Source organism: Atractosteus spatula, chromosome 4 (genome assembly GCF_055471065.1).
Source record: "Atractosteus spatula isolate fAtrSpa1 chromosome 4, fAtrSpa1.hap1, whole genome shotgun sequence".
NCBI classification, from domain to species: domain Eukaryota; kingdom Metazoa; phylum Chordata; class Actinopteri; order Semionotiformes; family Lepisosteidae; genus Atractosteus; species Atractosteus spatula.
The window spans coordinates 70,558,844-70,576,585 of NC_142709.1; the positions used below are offsets into that span (position 1 = coordinate 70,558,844).

General features: G+C 37.2%; 2 protein-coding genes across 4 annotated transcripts; both read left to right on the forward strand.

Moving 5' to 3' along the window:
* Window positions 1–1,246: 1,246 nt before the first annotated feature.
* LOC148837085 (extracellular calcium-sensing receptor-like) lies at window positions 1,247–5,983 on the forward strand. 2 transcript variants are annotated; one of them, XM_088913764.1, is made up of 6 exons: window positions 1,247–1,434; window positions 1,629–1,920; window positions 2,051–2,866; window positions 2,959–3,186; window positions 3,871–3,994; window positions 5,070–5,983. In XM_088913764.1, exons 2-6 carry the CDS (start codon window positions 1,663–1,665, stop codon window positions 5,981–5,983), a joined length of 2,340 nt encoding a protein of 779 aa, XP_088769890.1. In that variant the 5' UTR covers window positions 1,247–1,434; window positions 1,629–1,662. The 2 variants fall into 2 exon arrangements, with proteins under 2 accessions (XP_088769890.1, XP_088769891.1); XM_088913765.1 differs by having other exon boundaries at window positions 1,289–1,428; window positions 1,620–1,920.
* Window positions 5,984–9,741: 3,758 nt separating this feature from the next.
* Window positions 9,742–15,749, forward strand: LOC148837086 (extracellular calcium-sensing receptor-like). Of its 2 annotated transcripts, none has more exons than XM_088914375.1 (6): window positions 9,742–9,929; window positions 10,124–10,415; window positions 10,536–11,351; window positions 11,444–11,671; window positions 12,355–12,478; window positions 14,836–15,749. In XM_088914375.1, the coding sequence occupies exons 2-6, from the start codon at window positions 10,158–10,160 to the stop codon at window positions 15,747–15,749; spliced, it is 2,340 nt and encodes a 779-aa protein (XP_088770501.1). In that variant the 5' UTR covers window positions 9,742–9,929; window positions 10,124–10,157. The 2 variants fall into 2 exon arrangements, with proteins under 2 accessions (XP_088770501.1, XP_088770502.1); XM_088914376.1 differs by having other exon boundaries at window positions 9,781–9,923; window positions 10,115–10,415.
* Window positions 15,750–17,742: the final 1,993 nt, after the last annotated feature.

Sequence of the window (17,742 nt, forward strand, 5' to 3'; positions counted from 1 at the left end):
GCTCATCAAGGACTTTGGATGGACCTGGGTTGGGGCAGTCAGTGGTGACAGTGAGTGGACAGATAGGACAGAGCCCCATCACGAACTGCTCAGAATAGTCAACATTATAAAACACTTCACCTCCAAAATCATTGTAGCCTTCACGTCACATATTGAACTGAACATTCTGATGGAATTCACCAAAATATCACCAAGATTTCAGCAGTGAATCGAGGATCATATACGCAGCATTCTTTTTCAGTAGTTTTATCAGGCTTTGTAGCAATCTGATCAGTTATTTAATTCTAAACTTTATCAAGAGAAAACTCTAGTGCATGGCTGGTTGCCAGGGTCTCTTATACAGTACGATCTATGAATGTTATTGCTCAGCAAAGCTGAACAAGACTTAGCTAAAAAAATACAAATTACTAACACCTCCACTTACTCAAATAAAAGAAACTCCACAGTCCCTTCATAAATGTATGAAATTTAAACATGGGAGTGAGATAAACATTATAGGTTCAAAAATATTTAAACGAATGTTGGGGATTATAAAGTAAAGTAAAATATAAATTAAAATTTTAATATGAAAAAAAGTTTACAATTCCTAAGTTCTTCTTAGTTTTTCATTGTCATACTAAACATTTCACAGAACGTGTTATGTTTTAATCAACTGCAAATTTCTACAGAATTATGGACATTTAGCATCTATATACATATAGATTTTCCGAGCATCTGCAGGCTTATCCATTAATCAGCAGTGCTTATCCATTAAATGTGCTGATGTTTTCTACAGTAGCTTTCAACTCACCCTGTATTTAAAAAATAAGGGAGCAAGGCTATTACAATAATAGAGTTCATCCTTTAAAAAGAATACACTGCTTTTCAAAACATCTTTTAAATACAGCTAATTGTAGTATAATTTCTATTATTTACATTTATGAAATGACACTGTAAAGCAATCAAATGGCGGAGTGTGGTAGAGCATCTACAGATCAAGCTCCAATGATCTGAGGAGGTACTGTACGTCTGTGCAGACAAGAGCACCAAATAAGCCAAAACCACAGTGGCCCAGATCAGGACGCTATCTGGCTGCTCATTCTTTCCCTTGCGGCTCTCTTTAAGTTTGCCATTGAGAATAAATTATTTAGCAAGAACAAGATTAACTAAACGTCTCTTTGAGCACCTGTGACATACAGCCTGCTATAAAAAGACTCCATATGGTAGAAAACAGAATGGACATAAAAGAAACTGTGCAATGCTCTTGGAAATTGTGCTGATTGCTGCTCTGGCAAGTGCTGATGCCCAGCTATGCAGACTACAAGGAAAACCTGAATATCCACAGTTGTCAAAGGATGGAGACATTATAATTGGAGGGATATTTTCATTTCACAGCAGCTGGAATGATACAAAGCTTACTTTCTCACAGGTGCCAGAGCCTCTGAAATGCATAAAGTAAGATGCTAATGCTTCATACAATTCAAGTATGAAAGAAAACAAAAGAGAATTATGGATTTCTGATAACACATGCTATAATTTTATAAACTGAAGAACCTGAATCATTAATAAATGCAAAAGAGGTTTTTATTTGACTAAAAGCAGAAACCAGTCATGTTCACTCATGAAATTATTTTCTTTGTTTCTTCTAGTTTAAATTTCAGGTCATTTCAGTATGCTCAGACTATGATCTTTGCTATAGAGGAGATAAATAACAGCACAGACATTCTCCCGAACGTTTCACTGGGTTATAGAATCTATGATTCATGTGGGTCAGTGAGCCTGGCCATAAGAGCTGCAATGGCTTTAGCAAATGGCTATGAAGAAACAACCTCTGACAAGCCCTGCACAAGATCAGCTGCAGTTCAAGCTATAATAGGAGAATCATCATCATCACCGACTATGGCGATTTCAGCATCTGTGGGACCTTTTTACATACCTGTGGTAATAATGCAAAAAATACTCTTTCGATATTTTGATTTTGATCATTTCATAGTTTGTTTCTCATTTATACTCTTATGGTTACATATTAAAAATGTCTCATTAAATATGATTATTTTATGATCTTTTACAGATCAGTCACTATTCTACCTGTGCATGTTTAAGCAACAAAATCAAATTCCCTTCATTTCTCAGAACCATCCCTAGTGACTATTATCAAAGCAAAGCCCTGGCTCAGCTGGTGAAGCACTTTGGATGGACCTGGGTTGGGGCCATTAGAACTGATGATGACTATGGCAACAATGGGATGGCTACATTTGTGGAAGCTGCAAAACAAGAAGGAGTTTGCATTGAATATTCAGAGCCGTTTTTTAGAACTTACTCAAAGGAAAAAGTTCTCAAACTTTTAGATATAATAAAGAAGTCAACTTCAAAGGTAATTGTAGCTTACCTCTCTCACATGGATATGGATGTTTTATTAAAGGAGCTCTCAGATCATAACATCACTGGCTTTCAGTGGATAGGCAGTGAGGGCTGGATTTCTGACTCTTACATTGCCTCAGTAGAAGGGCACAATGTATTGAGTGGGGCAATAGGATTTGCCATTGCTAAAGCTGAAGTAAGAGGTTTGAAAGAATTCTTGCTGAATGTTTTACCAGCAAACTCACCTGGCAACACTATTTTCAAAGAATTTTGGGAAACATTGTTTAGTTGTAAATTTCCTACCCACCAGAATGTTAAAAATGCTAAATCATGTACTGGCAATGAACACTTAAGTGAAGTCAACAGCACCTACACAGATTTATCTCAAATGCAAATTTTCAGCAATGTCTATAAAGGAGTGTATGCTGTAGCCCATGCACTGCATGGTGTTTTCAACTGCACACCTGACCGCAGTCACTCTGGTAATGAGACGTGTGTGAACGAGAAGAGGACTGATCCATGGCAGGTAAGGTGACCCAGGAAATAGCAGATCGTAAAGAAGACTAAAGGCCTTCTTTATTCAAAACCACTTGTGCTGTATGCTCTCTCACTTTGCAGGTACTACATCAGTTGAAAAAAGTTCGTTTCAAAACCAAAGAAGGCGATGAAGTTTACTTTGATGAAAATGGAGACCCAGCAGCAAAGTATGACTTGCTAAACTGGCAGATGAATAAAGATGGCAGGATTGAATTTGTCACTGTCGGCTTCTATGATGCCTCTTTGCCAGAAGGCCAGCAGTTAATCTTAAACAATGTCAGCACTGTCTGGGCACACAACACACACAAGGTAAGGCTGAGATTCACAGCAATTTGCTGTTGCTTCATTTAGTATCAAAAAGACTACAGATCTGTGTTCTTGTTTCAGAAAATTCGTCAAAATTGAAATGAAATAAAATTAAATGGAATATATCAAAACTAAACTGTACATACTGTATGTGTATTTTCCCTGCCAAATAGGCCAAAAATGTTGGATCAATGTGATTATGAACATTTAACTTGAAACATTTTTTGGTAATTATACATAAGCATACAGTATACATCTCTTTAAGGTTTCAGGTGAACCATTAGATTCTGTCACCATCAGTTTAGTAACTTGAATAGATTTTGTTCATGACAAAGGCGCAAAAATATTTTCTATCTGAGCAAAAGTGCTTCTGAGGGCAAACCTCATTAACTTATTTCATGGCAAATGTAATTTAATCAAATTATTAAAATAATGTAAATCAACACAATAATATAATGGTATCGTGTTACATACAGTATTAGGTAGTTTGATTCTGATACACACAAACAACACAATTGCAATTGAGTTGTGCAAGTGCAACACAATATTCCCTATAATACGAAAAACGCAAAATAGAACGGATCAGATGTTTACACTGCAAATCTTTGTAGCACTATTTTTTAAACTGTTTGAGCTCAAATAATTGCGATATGATAAGAGTGAGACTTAATTCCTCTCATTCCCCAGGCGCCGGTGTCAGTGTGCAGTGAGAGCTGTCCTCCAGGCACTCGGAAGGCTGTTCAGAAGGGAAGGCCTGCCTGCTGCTTTGACTGTGTACCGTGTGCTGAAGGGGAAATCAGCAACACAACAGGTGTTGTGACTGTTCTGTTAATACTTGCCTTTTAATTTCCTGCTTTGGGGTATTTTCCAAGGTCTGCTGTTTTCTAAGCAGACTGCAGAACCACAATCATCAGAGTGATAATAAGGAATTAGATGGAAATGAATACTGAAATATCTTAGACAAGCATGCTCCAGACAAACATTTTACTCTGGGAGACCCAGCTTTCTCAGAAAACTTTTAGATGCTAGAGGACTCAATCGCAATTAAACTAAATTACTGATTTTTTGAATAACACTTAAAAATTAATGAAAAAGTGCCTGTGCTGTTTCTTAATATTTTTAGCTTTGATAATGTTGATAAAGCATAATTTTATGTCTTACATCTCAATGTGCATCAGAAGAATAAAATTATAAAAAATTAAGTAGAATAAACTACAGGTATAATTAGTTAAAAGACAGTACATTAAAGTAAGTCTCTAGTTGGGATCCAAAAAATATTTACTCAAGCTGATTCTTAGGTACACAGACAAAGTATTCCACAGCTGTTGTAATGAATTGATCCCAGATAATGTGAATAATTTATTACAGGTTGAAATATAATAAAACTAAATGATATGATACTAAACTCCACCTAATGGCCAATTCCTTGCTACTGCACCCTCTAGTATGATATCAAAGGGCACTAGGCCACATAATGTATGGCCTTTTTATGCTCTACGCATGATTCGAATTATTGCTTTTTTTCCTAAAGAATAACTTATCTTCATTACAACCTGTATCAAATGATTTTCAGTTATAAGTATATATACTGTATATCTTGGCTTAACAAAGGTGCATTTTACATAATATATCAAAAAAGGTTGGATAATGTGTGCAACTTGAAAAATAGAAAAAAATAAAGTTATGATCATAATAGCACTGAAAAAAAGCAAAACAATACTTTACTATAATAATAAAAAATAAACTGTTACAATTCCAGGATAATATTGTTTTTAACAAAACTGATTATCCAATCACTAACTTGTTCTATGTATAAATCTGGAGAGCACTTTATGCTGGTACTGTATCTAACCCTGGAAAATAATCTCTCATTTTATTTCTTGCAGATTCTATTGATTGTCTGAAATGCCATCCAGAATACTGGTCAAATAAACAGAGAGATGAGTGCATCTGCAAGGAAATTGAATTCCTTTCTTATGAGGAAGTAATGGGAACACTATTGGCATCGTTTTCTATTCTTGGAACATTAATAACCATCATTGTAGCCATCGTTTTCTTTAGATACAAAGATACACCCGTTGTCAAAGCCAATAACTCTGAACTGAGTTTTCTTCTGCTCTTTTCATTGACTCTGTGTTTCCTCTGTTCACTTACTTTCATTGGCCAGCCCTCTGACTGGTCCTGTATGTTGCGCCACACAGCATTTGGGATCACATTTGTCCTGTGCATCTCCTGTGTTCTGGGGAAAACAATAGTGGTGTTAATGGCCTTTAGGGCTACACTGCCAGGCAATAACATTATGAAATGGTTTGGCCCCACACAGCAGAGGTTAAGCATTTTTTCATTCACATTCATCCAAGCTTTAATATGTATCATTTGGCTGACTACATCTTCTCCTTATCCAAAGAAAAATATGAATTATTATAAGGAAAAAATCATATTAGAATGTGACCTGGGATCTACAGAAGCATTTAGTGCTGTGTTAGGGTATATAGGATTCCTCGCTGCTGTATGCTTAATATTTGCCTTTCTGGCTCGGAAGCTGCCTGATAACTTCAATGAAGCCAAATTCATTACATTCAGCATGCTCATATTCTGCGCAGTGTGGCTGACTTTCATCCCAGCTTATATCAGCTCCCCAGGAAAGTTCACTGTAGCAGTAGAGATATTTGCAATTTTAGCCTCTAGTTTTGGACTGTTGTTCTGTATCTTTGCTCCCAAATGTTACATTATATTAATTACACCTGAAAAGAATACAAAAAAGCATTTGATGGGCAAAATGCCTTTAAAGTCTCTTTAGAAAGTGCTAATAATATATTTATAATCTATAATGTTTTTGAGTGTCAATATTTTCACTTCCCAACAAGCATCTGTAATGATTTATTAATATGGTAATGTCTTATATACTGTAATTACATCTATATCCATGTATCCAACTATCCATTATCAGAAAGCTGGTTTTGTTAGTGAAGGTGAGCAAACAACTGTTACTCCATGGATAGCCCATCACAGAACATTGGAGATCAATCTGATCTAACTGGCATAACTGTAGGTTTGGAAAACACTACAGGACCCAAAAAGAAATTCAACGTGAAAGTGGAGAGAACATGCAGAATGCACACCGACAGCGCGGCACTACACAGGAGGGGCGTGTCCAGTGAGGAGGCGGAGCTCTGGGGGAAAGGTGACGCCTCGCCTTTGTAATCACAGCTGCATCAGGGAATCAAGGACAAGCTGTAGCTGTGAGGGTCTTTAAAGGCACATTGAGTACTGCACATCCCTGCAAAGGGACAAGCAGGGCTGAACCCCCCGGAAGGGGAGGATCCGTACACTGGCATTTCCGGAGAGGACTGTACCCCGAGCCTGAGGCCGTATTTCTTCTTTTGATTTTCTTTTAGCCTGTCCCGTCCTGTCTTGTGTCTCTACCGGGGACAGGCTTACCTTATTCACGTGTTCAGTTTCTACTTGTAGCCAAGCGCTCCCTGCCTGCTGCACCAGACTGTATAGGGAAAGTCCAGTCTGATCCCTGCCGCCAAGCGGGGTCTTTTTCCAGGCTGGACGCCACTCTGCACGACAGAGCAGTGCCCCTGTACTTAATGGCGCAATTTTGTATCGTTCCTTTTTGTTTCGTTTACCTTCGGTTCTCTCTAACCTCACACTGTGAGGTGCCTCCGACCCCTCAGACAGGGCGTCGATTTGTACCGGTTCTCGCCACGGCTGCTCCCACTTCAGCCTTGGTACAACAGAGGCTCAGGACCTGATTCAAAACACAGGCCTTTCATTGCACACATCAGTTTTATGTCATACTAAAGACTGCCACATTGTCAGCTGCACTGCATTCTTATTTTACTCCTTCAAATGCAATTTTTATTCACTGTCATAATACAATAAAGCTTTGTATATATATATCTTTTTTTGTAAAAAAAAACACCTTGTAATGGTCTCAAGTTTACATAACTTTTTATGTTACACTTATCACGTTTTGTTCTGTAGAAAATTCAATGGCTGGTTTATAATTACTTTGAATGAGGAAAGTTCCTGTGTCAATGTTAGTGGTTTTATATTAAATCAAATTCCAAACAGATTCACTTCAGAACATCTTATGTTTTTTGCTGTTGGCTAAATGAGACAAATAGAAAGTCAAATCAGTCAGGATCTTGGAATTTAATAAAAGTCAAAACTGTCAAAGCAGACCTTAAGTTTAGATCAGATATCACAGTAAGTGTCGGAACTGTTGAGTTTTTAAGAAAGTAGTAAACGTACTCTTGTGTGTTAAAACAAACTCATTTGCTAAAACTGGAAGAGCAAGGTGACGTTTTGCTCAATGAGATAAGAGATACAGTCATGCAGACAGATTTTAAATTCTTAGGCAAAATTTCTTTTTAAGTTGATCAAATTCAGCTACTTTGCAAGTCGTTCACGACTTCTCAAAACACACCCCTTTCTCTTGAGCAAACTCAGCAAAGGGTTGATTTTTTTATAATTCCAAAACCTCGGGCGGTATGCCTCAGTGACTCATTCATATTAAAATTAAAGCAAAACACCCGCTGCGTCTCGTATCTACAGATATAGAGTATCGAAACAGTAGCGCACATGTCAATTAACTGTAGTGTGATCGTGTACCATATAAATAAACTATATACCACATGGTTTTCAAGCCACCAAAGTATAGTATGTGTGGAATATATTTTATAATCAAAAGTTTCAGTTAAATTGTTTCTTGATTATGCATTGCGGAATTTTGCAGTGAGACAAATATAGATTTTTTCAATGTGGAGGTATTAAATCAGTACTATAACTATTAAATCAATACTTTTTTTTACAACAGCAAGTTCAGTGTTCTTATTATGCATTCTTAGGATAAAACGTTATAGCTTTTTATGAAGTATTGAAACTTTATATAGTTAGAACAAACACATCAATACATTTCCAAAATAACCACCATAAGTTACAAACTTAAAAGCTTTCATGCAAAAAATGTTTATGAAGAAAGAGGAATACTGTTGTGCACTTTGTTTTTCATATTTAGATATCGCTACCATCTGCTGTACAGTATGTACATTAAGTATATATTACATATGACACCATATGGCTTTAAAGCCATTACAGTACAGTATGTAAAATATATTTTTCACAATCAAAATTTAAAGTTAAATTATTTCCTGATTACACATTGCTGAAATTTGCATTACATTAGGTGCTGTATATATTATGTTATACTTACATTTTTCTTTTCAGCTACCAAAATTTCCCTTTAGTTTTAAAATTCCTTAATTTCCTTAATTCCTTAATTTAGCAGAAGTGTACATTAATTAGATGAAAAAAGGCTGCAAATAAAATAGTCTTTTCGATAGAAAATTAAATCAACAAGCGCAACCAGTGTTGTTGACAATGTACTGTAACAATTTTATCACCATCCCCAGTGGCTATCGCTCATCAAGGACTTTGGACGGACCTGGGTTGGGGCAGTCAGTGGTGACAGTGAGTGGACAGATAGGACAGAGCCCCATCACGAACTGCTCAGAATAGTCAACATTATAAAACACTTCACCTCCAAAGTCATTGTAGCCTTCACGTCACATATTGAACTGAACATTCTGGTCGAGGAAATGCTTCACCGAAATATCACAGGTTTCAGCAGTGAATCGAGGATCACATACGCAGCATTCTTTTTCAGTAGTTTTATCAGGCTTTGTAGCAATCTGATCAGTTATTTATTTTTTTTAGTTTATTTATAAATTAATTCTAAACTTTATCAAGAGAAAACTCTAGTGCATGGCTGGTTGCTAGGGTCTCTTATACAGTACGATCTATGAATGTTATTGCTCAGCAAAGCTGAACAAGACTTAGCTAAAAAAAAATACAAATTAATAACAGCTCCACTTACTCAAATAAAAGAAACTCCACAGTCCCTTCATAAATGTATGGAATTTAAACATGGGAGTGAGATAAACATTATAGGTTCAAAAATATTTAAACGAATGCTGGGGATTATAAAGTAAAGTAAAATATACATTAAAATTTTAATATGAAAAAAATGTTTACAATTCCTTGTTCTTCTTAGTTTTTCATTGTCATACCAAGCATTTCACAGGACGTGTTATGTTTTAACAGAATTATGGACATTTAGTATCTATATACATATAGAATTTCCGAGCATCTGCAAGCTTATCCATTAATCAGCAGTGCTTATCCATTAAATGTGCTGTTGTTTTCTACAGTAGCTTTCAACTCACCATGTATTTAAAAAATAAGGGAGCAAGGCTATTAATAGTGGAGTTCCTTTTTTAAAAAGAATACACTGCTTTTCAAAACATCTTTTAAATACAGCTAATTGTAGTATAATTTGGTATAATAGTGGCCCAGTCCAGGACGCTATCTGGCTGTTCATTCTTTCCCTTGCGGCTCTCTTTAAGTTTGCCATTGAGAATTAATTCTTTAGCAAGAACAAGATTAACTGAATGTCTCTTTGAGCACCTGTGACACACAGCCTGCTATAAAAAGACTCCATATGGTAATAAACAGAATGGAGATAAAAGAAACTGTGCAATGCTCTTGGAAATTGTGCTGATTGCTGCTCTGGCAAGTGCTGATGACCAGCTATGTAGACTACAAGGAAAACCTGAATATCCACAGTTGTCAAAGGATGGAGACATTATAATTGGAGGGATATTTTCATTTCACAGCAGCTGGAATGATACAAAGCTTACTTTCTCACAGGTGCCAGAGCCTCTGAAATGCATAAAGTAAGATGCTAATGCTTCATACAATTCAAGTATGAAAGAAAACAAAAGAGAATTTTGGATTTCTGATAACTCATGCTATAATTTTATAAACTGAAGAACCTGAATCATTAATAAATGCAAAAGAGGTTTTTATTTGACTAAAAGCAGAAACCAGTCATGTTCACTCATGAAATTATTTTCTTTGTTTCTTCTAGTTTAAATTTCAGGTCATTTCAGTATGCTCAGACTATGATCTTTGCTATAGAGGAGATAAATAACAGCACAGACATTCTCCCGAACATTTCACTGGGTTATAGAATCTATGATTCATGTGGGTCAGTGAGCCTGGCCATAAGAGCTGCAATGGCTTTAGCAAATGGCTATGAAGAAACAACCTCTGACAAGCCCTGCACAAGATCAGCTGCAGTTCAAGCTATAATAGGAGAAACATCATCATCACCGACTATGGCGATTTCAGCATCTGTGGGACCTTTTTACATACCTGTGGTAATAATGCAAAAAATCTTTTGATATTTTGATTTTGATCATTTCATAGTTTGTTTCTCATTTATACTCTTATGGTTACATATTAAATATGTCTCATTAAATTTGATCATTCTTTTACAGATCAGTCACTATTCTACTTGTGCATGTTTAAGCAACAAAATCAAATTCCCTTCATTTCTCAGAACCATCCCTAGTGACTATTATCAAAGCAAAGCCCTGGCTAAGCTTGTGAAGCACTTTGGATGGACCTGGGTTGGGGCCATTAGAACTGATGATGACTATGGCAACAATGGGATGGCTACATTTGTGGAAGCTGCAAAACAAGAAGGAGTTTGGATTGAATATTCAGAGCCGTTTTTTAGAACTTACTCAAAGGAAAAAGTTCTCAAACTTTTAGATATAATAAAGAAGTCAACTTCAAAGGTAATTGTAGCTTACCTCTCTCACATGGATATGGATGTTTTATTAAAGGAGCTATCAGATCATAACATCACTGGCTTTCAGTGGATAGCCAGTGAGGGCTGGATTTTTGACTCTTACATTGCCTCACTAGAAGGGCACAATGTATTGAGTGGGGCAATAGGATTTGCCATTGCTAAAGCTGAAGTAAGAGGTTTGAAAGAATTCTTGCTGAATGTTTTACCATCCAACTCACCTGGAAACACTATTTTCAAAGAATTTTGGGAAACATTGTTCAGTTGTAAATTTCCTACCCACCAGAATGTTAAAAATGCTAAATCATGTACTGGCAATGAACACTTAAGTGAAGTCAACAGCACCTACACAGATTTATCTCAAATGCAAATTTTCAGCAATGTCTATAAAGGAGTGTATGCTGTAGCCCATGCACTGCATGGTGTTTTCAACTGCACACCTGACCGCAGTCACTCTGGTAATGAGACGTGTGTGAACGAGAAGAGGACTGATCCATGGCAGGTAAGGTGACCCAGGAAATAGCAGATCGTAAAGAAGACTAAAGGCCTTCTTTATTCAAAACCACTTGTGCTGTATGCTCTCTCACTTTGCAGGTACTACATCATTTGAAAAAAGTTCGTTTCAAAACCAAAGAAGGCGATGAAGTTTACTTTGATGAAAATGGAGACCCAGCAGCAAAGTATGACTTGTTAAACTGGCAGATGAATAAAGATGGCAGGATAGAATTTGTCACTATCGGCTTCTATGATGCCTCTTTGCCAGAAGGCCAGCAGTTAATCTTAAACAATGTCAGCACTGTCTGGGCACACAACACACACAAGGTAAGGCTGAGATTCACAGCAATTTGCTGCTGCTTCATTTAGTATCAAAAAGACTACAGATCTGTATTGTTCATTTATTAAATTATTTTCTGTGACTACAGACAATATATACAGTAGATCGTCGCTGTCAGAAAGCTTAGAAATTTAAGTATAATTCATAAGAAATAGTCCATTCTCAATAATGTGTATTGATGAGAATGTATTGTCTCAATAATGTGTATTGATATTAAAACTTATCTAAACATGGTCAATTGTTATGAGTATCACATGAAGTATTTTACTATGCTTACATGAATTCTAGTTAGATGGTTTCCTTTTGTTTCAAGAGATCAAGAAACAATTTGTTTTCTGGGGCACAATTGCTTAAGAAATCAAAATATTTAAATTAAACATTGCTTATGGTCATTTTACTTTTACAAAATTATTTAATAATCTGATTTACAATACAAGAGTGCAAATGAATGTAATAAAATGTTATTAAATGCATCATATTAGAAAGTACATCAGTAATTAATTTACTATATACATGTGAAATCTGAAAAGATTAGAACTGGGTGTTTTCAAATATTGTAGTGAGGCACTGTTCAAACCTCAAATTCTAGTTGCACTGTGAAGATGTATAAGTATAAAATCAGTTACAAATCATTACAATAGCTTGTGACTTAATTCCTCTCATTCCCCAGGTGCCTGTGTCAGTGTGCAGTGAGAGCTGTCCTCCAGGCACTCGGAAGGCTGTTCAGAAGGGAAGGCCTGTCTGCTGCTTTGACTGCATACAGTGTGCTGAAGGAGAGATCAGCAACACCACAGGTGCTGTGACTGTACTGTTAAATCCTTGCTTTTTAATGACCTGCTTTGGGCTATTTTCCAAGGCATGGACATTTCAAAACATAAGACATTATAAAATTATTATTTGTAACATCGCCAATTTGTTATTTTCTTGTTTTTAGACATCTGTAGTATCTGACTAAAGTAGCCTCCATATTTATTTATATCCCAGATGAACTAAATGGTAATTTAGCATGAAAACCTACAGTAGGTGTATTTGATACAATTTCAAATACAAATAGATATAATAATAAATTTATTTTATATACTGTAATGCCTTTAAAAGTACAGTAGCGTCTCAAGGTGATTTACAGTAGAAAAATTAAGATACATATATCATACAATACAGGCATGCCATTTCTCCACAGAAATTCTCAGAAAATCTCAACAGCTCCTCCAGGTTGCGCAGTACAGAAGCACATTGCTGCCATTAAGGAAAAAAAATCCTGAGTTATCTCGTAATAACTAGATATAATTAGAGTGTATGAACAATCCGTGCACTGACAGCAGCTCTAGAAACTACTAGCTGCTTTGCCGGAAGTGTGGGTTTTGTGTTTGTGACAAATGTGCAACGCTGCAATGTTGCATGTGCACAGACTTACTTTCCACTTTTTTATTCATAATGAAAAGTTACCGTGTGTACCTCATGTGAACTCAGTTCTAACCATGAGGACACTCACACGTACTCTCAAACAAGAGCGAGTGTGCTCTGAAATCAATTCCACTGCTTAAAACTCAGAGTCAGATAATGATAATGTAGGTTTTGTATGACAGTTGTGCTATCGCATGATCACATACAGTATGCAAGAAAGATAACCTGCTATCTCGGAATTACAGGATGGCAGCAATACATTTCTGTAGTGTGTGGCCTGTGCTTCTGACGTGCTTTCTGCAGCTTGTACAATAAATGTGTGACCACAGCCTTGTGACACAGCAGGATCCCATTGGACTCTCCTGGCATGTTAGTGTGACAAGTGTAGCTCCCCCTGCTCCTGTCGGGATTCGCTCCCAGTCACTCCGAGCACAGCACCACTCTCTAGACTGCGGATAACTCCACCATGCTGAAAGACTAGGTCCTCTGCCTGTCAATCAAATCTCTCATTTTGCACGCTCTCTTATCCATTTGATCTTTAAACTCTGCACAGTTCTCTTATTGCAAAGTTAATTCGCCACCAACCTTCTGTTTCCTGGCAGAAACAAACAGGTTTTGACTGAAATCTTGATAAATCTTGGAATCCATCAGCCCCATAGCTCTAACTCAGACATCAGGACCAGAGGCCAGTTGTGATGAGTGCAGCTAACCCTGCCAGGAAGCCTGCCAGCAGATGCAGCGCTACTCCTTAGACAGCAAATAGCTCTGCCTCACCAAAAAACCAGATCGTCTCCCCCAGCAGGGTTCTATACTGACTTGGTTTCACAGGGGGGTAACGTCCGTTCAGTAACTGGCTCAGTGCACTTAGCTTTGTTGCACAAGACAATCTTAAAGCAGCCCATAGCCAACAGTATTCTCACCGAAGGGCTAGTCAAGAGCTCATGTTAATCACCCTGTGTGTGGCTGTCCAAAAACCTGATTTGTGTTACGTCAAACCACATCATATTGTACCATTTACCTTTAGATTCAGTTAATTGCTGGTTGGCAAATTCACTTTTCTGTTTTTTGCCATGGAACTCTGCCTAAGACACCAGATTCATGAAGTTGCCTCTGATCTGTGTCTTGGATACAGTGTCCTAATTGTTTCCCTTGAGTGCAAATTGGTTTACTGAACCTCTGTTATGCCTGCACATTTGGAAAAATCTTCATCCTCATCCTGGTGCAGTACAAACTACTTTCCCTTGAATGTCATGGTCATGGATGTCTGGATGAAATTAGGAGGTTATAATAGACTGTAATAGGAGCTAATAGAATTGTTGAAAATCTTTTAAGCTAGAGCTTCTGCCAAATCTCTTACTAAACCTATTATGATAAAGAACATCCTTCAGTACCTAGTGGTAATTAGAGGTCATGTGAAGGGGCATCTATAATTTTTCATAGGCAATATGAAAGTATCAGATGACTGAAACAAATATTAAACTTTTTCAATTATTTACCTATTTAGACAATATGAGTCAATTTAAACATTGTGTGTTCTGAAATACATTTAATTATTTTTTTCAGTTAAAGTGTTGTACAGTATATGTTTTCACACATTTTTAACATTTTAATTTGGAAATTTAGGTTTGGCATGTAAATTGATTTTTTGGCTAAATCATTTCATTTACACTATACATAAATTTGGAGAGAAATTGGTAAAAATATTTTGGAAAACAATTTGTCATTTTTATTATGTTATTTCTTGCAGATTCTATTGATTGTCTGAAGTGCCATCCAGAATACTGGTCGAATAAACAGAGAGATGAGTGCATCTTCAAGGAAATTGAATTCCTTTCTTATGAGGAAGTAATGGGAACACTATTAGCATCGTTTTCAGTTCTTGGAATATTAATAACCATCATTGTAGCCATTGTTTTCTTTAGATACAAAGATACTCCCATTGTTAAAGCCAATAACTCTGAACTGAGTTTCCTTCTGCTCTTTTCATTGACTCTGTGTTTCCTCTGTTCACTTACTTTCATCGGCCAGCCCTCTGACTGGTCCTGTATGTTGCGCCACACAGCATTTGGGATCACATTTGTCCTGTGCATCTCTTGTGTTCTGGGGAAAACAATAGTGGTGTTAATGGCCTTTAGGGCTACACTGCCAGGCAATAACATTATGAAATGGTTTGGACCAAGGCAGCAGCGATTAAGCATTTTTTCTTTTACATTCATTCAAGCTTTAATATGTATCATTTGGTTGACCACATCTCCTCCTTATCCAAACCATAATATGCAATACTATAAAGAAAGGATCATATTAGAATGTGAACTGGGATCATCAATAGGCTTCTGGGCTGTGTTAGGGTATATAGGATTCCTCTCTGCCATGTGCTTTGTACTTGCTTTCCTGGCTCGGAAGCTGCCTGATAACTTCAATGAAGCCAAATTCATTACATTCAGCATGCTCATATTCTGTGCAGTCTGGATCACCTTTATCCCAGCTTATATCAGCTCCCCTGGGAAGTTCACAGTAGCTGTGGAAATATTTGCTATTTTGGCTTCAAGCTTTGGGTTGCTGTTCTGTATTTTTATGCCAAAATGTTACATAATTTTATTAAATCCTGAGAAAAATACAAAAAAACATTTAATGGGTAAAATGCTGTCAAAGTCTCTGTAAAAACAAAGTGCCAAATTGTATTTTTTGCCTGCGATAAAATACAAATTTGTTGCCTATAATTGCACTTTGACGTTACTTTGTATGGGATAATGACATTACATTCCCCCTAAACAATAGATCCATGGCCCCAAGAATAATTTGCAGATGTTTTTGTCACATTCTCTGTTGTTCACTGATTACATTTGTTTCAACTCCTTGAATGAGAATGGTATCCAGGAACTAAGTTATTCAAAAACAGTAAATGTGATGATACACGCTATTCGATTGTTTCCAAATGTGACCAACACAGAACTGATCTTAACACAACAGAAACTCAGTCTCCTGCCCTACCACACTTGTACCTGTACTCTACTCAATAACTTTTGTATGATCCTTGCTGTCATGCATTTAGCTTGTACACAGGGATAGGCAAAATGACTAGCACTCAATTACCTAGAAGAAAAGTGTGTGTGAGCTTAGAGCTCATAATAGGCCCATTGTCTGTTTTGTGCTCATGGTTTCATGTGTTCCTGAGGAACTTCTCTTAAAGCTTAAAGATGGAGAAGCCAATAATGCCTTAAGAACTGCCTGAGTCCCAACCTTTCTTACTCTGTGATATCAACATTTGTTTCAAGATGTGGTTGAAGCACTGCGTGAGTCTGTTCATTTGACTGTGACAGAATTTCTTCAAATTTTCTCCACAAAAGGGTTGCAAATACATGCCTTAAACTGGAGATAAAAATAGTGTCTAAATCAGTCAGGATTGATTTAGCTGTACATTCTAGATGTAAAAAAAGGAAGAGGATAGCAAGATTAGGGTGACTGTTCAGTTGAAACCTATATTCTCTTACATCACCTGCTTAGTGATGAGACCAACCAAGATGGGGCATAAACAATTTCCATTTTTGTTTATCACTTCACTATCACTTCTTGCCACCAAGATCTTGTCAGGTATTGTTGGTGAAAGAAGTTGTAGCTCAACTGGTCCAGGTAGGCCAATAGCAGCCTCTAGAACCTGGGAAATCATAACCCAGAATTAAGGCAGAGTAGACCCGACACTACACCTGCCCAGATTATTTAGTTATGCTGTTGCATTCAGAGGGTGGTAGGGTAATAGGGTTTAATTTTTTTTGTAGACAAGTGAAGGTGAAGTACCACAGGCAATCCATCTCCCCCGGTTTTACCACACATGCAGATGCCAGGCTGGCAATATGATAATATTTTACAGGTAATAGCCAGTTAATAGCCAAGCTTTAAATTCTGCCACCTAAGTGGATGCCAGGATAGGCACTTTGTACTTGTCCCTTCAACTGTAACTCAATGGACACAACTTCCAAGTCCTCCAGCTGTCAGGTGAATGGTGATAACGAGTTTGACCAGTTCATGGCAGAGTCCCGATGTGACCTCAATTTGATTCTGTGGAAACTGGATTAGTGCCATGGGCACTTCCTGCTACTCTTGGGCTGCTTTCCTTTGTGTCTGAATGTCGTCCTGTGCTCTCTGTTGCACCCTGTTATGTCTTGTTGAGCAGCAGAAGGTAGAATCAGAACCTTTATGAAATTCTCTGTGTACAAGAAAGCGGCCATGGTCAACCACAGTTCTTCCTGGGATTATGTAAAGGTGGTTTTAGGTAGCATGTGTGGTTGACATGCTGGGAAGTTTTGTTCAGTGTGTCTGCAGCTTTACTATTGGGACTTATCTTTGCCTTCACTCCTTGTGTTATCAAGGTGGATTCTTAACAGGCTCCTTTGTCCTGTTCAAGGTAACGCAGGAAAGTCTTGTTTCTCATGAAGGGTATGAGAAGGTCTTCTGTCCTTCACAGGGATTTGTTTTGTCCTGCTGTTCTTGCTCCGGTACAGTATCTTTTTCCAGTGTTTGAATATTGGTGGAGCTCTGTGGATTGAACACAGAAGAATCAAAAGCCAGAAAGCCTTCCTTCCCCGTGGCTCTGATGTGTCTTTCTTCACTGCTCCTGTGATTGCAGTGCTACATGAATCTTTGTAGCCCCTGTGTT

Excerpts from the sequence above, each read along its gene's own strand:
- LOC148837085 (XM_088913764.1), top strand. The coding sequence starts at position 1,663 with ATGATCTTTGCTATAGAGGAGATAAATAACAGCACAGACATTCTCCCG. Across the intron at positions 3,187-3,870 it reads GGGCACACAACACACACAAG|GCGCCGGTGTCAGTGTGCAG; the intron begins GTAAGGCTGAGA and ends CTCATTCCCCAG. Across the intron at positions 3,995-5,069 it reads GGAAATCAGCAACACAACAG|ATTCTATTGATTGTCTGAAA; the intron begins GTGTTGTGACTG and ends TATTTCTTGCAG.
- LOC148837086 (XM_088914375.1), top strand. The coding sequence starts at position 10,158 with ATGATCTTTGCTATAGAGGAGATAAATAACAGCACAGACATTCTCCCG. Across the intron at positions 10,416-10,535 it reads GACCTTTTTACATACCTGTG|ATCAGTCACTATTCTACTTG; the intron begins GTAATAATGCAA and ends ATTCTTTTACAG. Across the intron at positions 11,352-11,443 it reads AGAGGACTGATCCATGGCAG|GTACTACATCATTTGAAAAA; the intron begins GTAAGGTGACCC and ends CTCACTTTGCAG.